Here is a 920-nt window from a genome sequence, read left to right on the forward strand (position 1 = left end):
AACCCCAGCCCCCGGCCAGAGCCAGGGGACGGGGAACGCTCGGCTCGGCGAAACCCAGACCCCGGGCAGAGCCCACCGCCGGGTCTCCGCAGGGGCGGCCGGCAGCCCAGCCTGTCTGCAGGTGCTGTCGAGGTGACACAGACCTGAAGGCAGCCTCTTGGAAGCGCACATCCTTCTCACCAGAGCAAACATTTCTTCGGGGTGGGGAAGGAGGGAGGAAGACCAAAGGCAGCAAGAGGGAGCATGCAGCTGCCAGCCTCCTCCCTCAAAAAAAACTCATCAGCTTCAGCCCGCCGCAGGCAAACCCAGCGGAAGCACCGCAGCACCTCCAGCTAAAGTGTCTGCCAGGAGAACAGGAAAATGGAGGTGAAAAAGCCTTTGGGAGGCTTCTAACCCACCCCTGCTCAGAGCAGGCTGACTTCAAAACTCAGATTGCTCAGGGTCCCGTCAGCTCTGCAGGTTCACCTCACAAAGCTCTGGCAGCAACGGCTGCAAGCTGACAGTGTCTGTCCGGGCGAGGACCGAGGACTGGAGCAGCTCTTTCGAGGTGGTCACACACCTGGAACTCCTGCCTTGGTCACACCAGGGCCCAGACACGGAGCAAGAGCACTCCTGGCCATCAGCGAGCCGAAATCACGCTGACATTTCATGTCGCCAAAGGGTTTCTGCCAGGCTCCTTCCCCAGGGAGGTCTCTCGGGGTGCACTTGCTGGTGCTCCAGCCGACACTGCGCCCGGTCTCTGCAGCTCCAGGGCACTTGCTCTCTGAAGGGCTCTCACCCCTGGTCCCACCTCGCTCCTCTGCCTCACACCCCCCCGCCAAGCCCGGGGAGCGCTGCAGCCGCAGCAAACACTCACACGAAGTGGGCGAAGATGGTGTCCCCCATCAGGCCCGACAGGATCAAGTGCTTCTTGGCGATGT

At 62.3% G+C, this 920-nt stretch overlaps 1 protein-coding gene across 1 annotated transcript in view; it reads right to left on the minus strand.

Annotated features, from left to right (window-relative positions):
- Positions 1 to 920, minus strand: part of LOC104462818 (brain mitochondrial carrier protein 1-like) — a gene marked incomplete at its 5' end in the record, with an annotated part of 4,173 nt that overhangs the window by 1,808 nt on the left and 1,445 nt on the right. The window contains one exon of the mRNA XM_010074935.1: positions 857 to 918. Within this exon, the coding sequence (XP_010073237.1) occupies positions 857 to 918 (62 nt within the window). The remainder of the gene's footprint in view (positions 1 to 856; positions 919 to 920) is intronic.

This window comes from Pterocles gutturalis, unplaced genomic scaffold, assembly GCF_000699245.1.
Source record: "Pterocles gutturalis isolate BGI_N339 unplaced genomic scaffold, ASM69924v1 scaffold477, whole genome shotgun sequence".
Taxonomy (NCBI): domain Eukaryota; kingdom Metazoa; phylum Chordata; class Aves; order Pterocliformes; family Pteroclidae; genus Pterocles; species Pterocles gutturalis.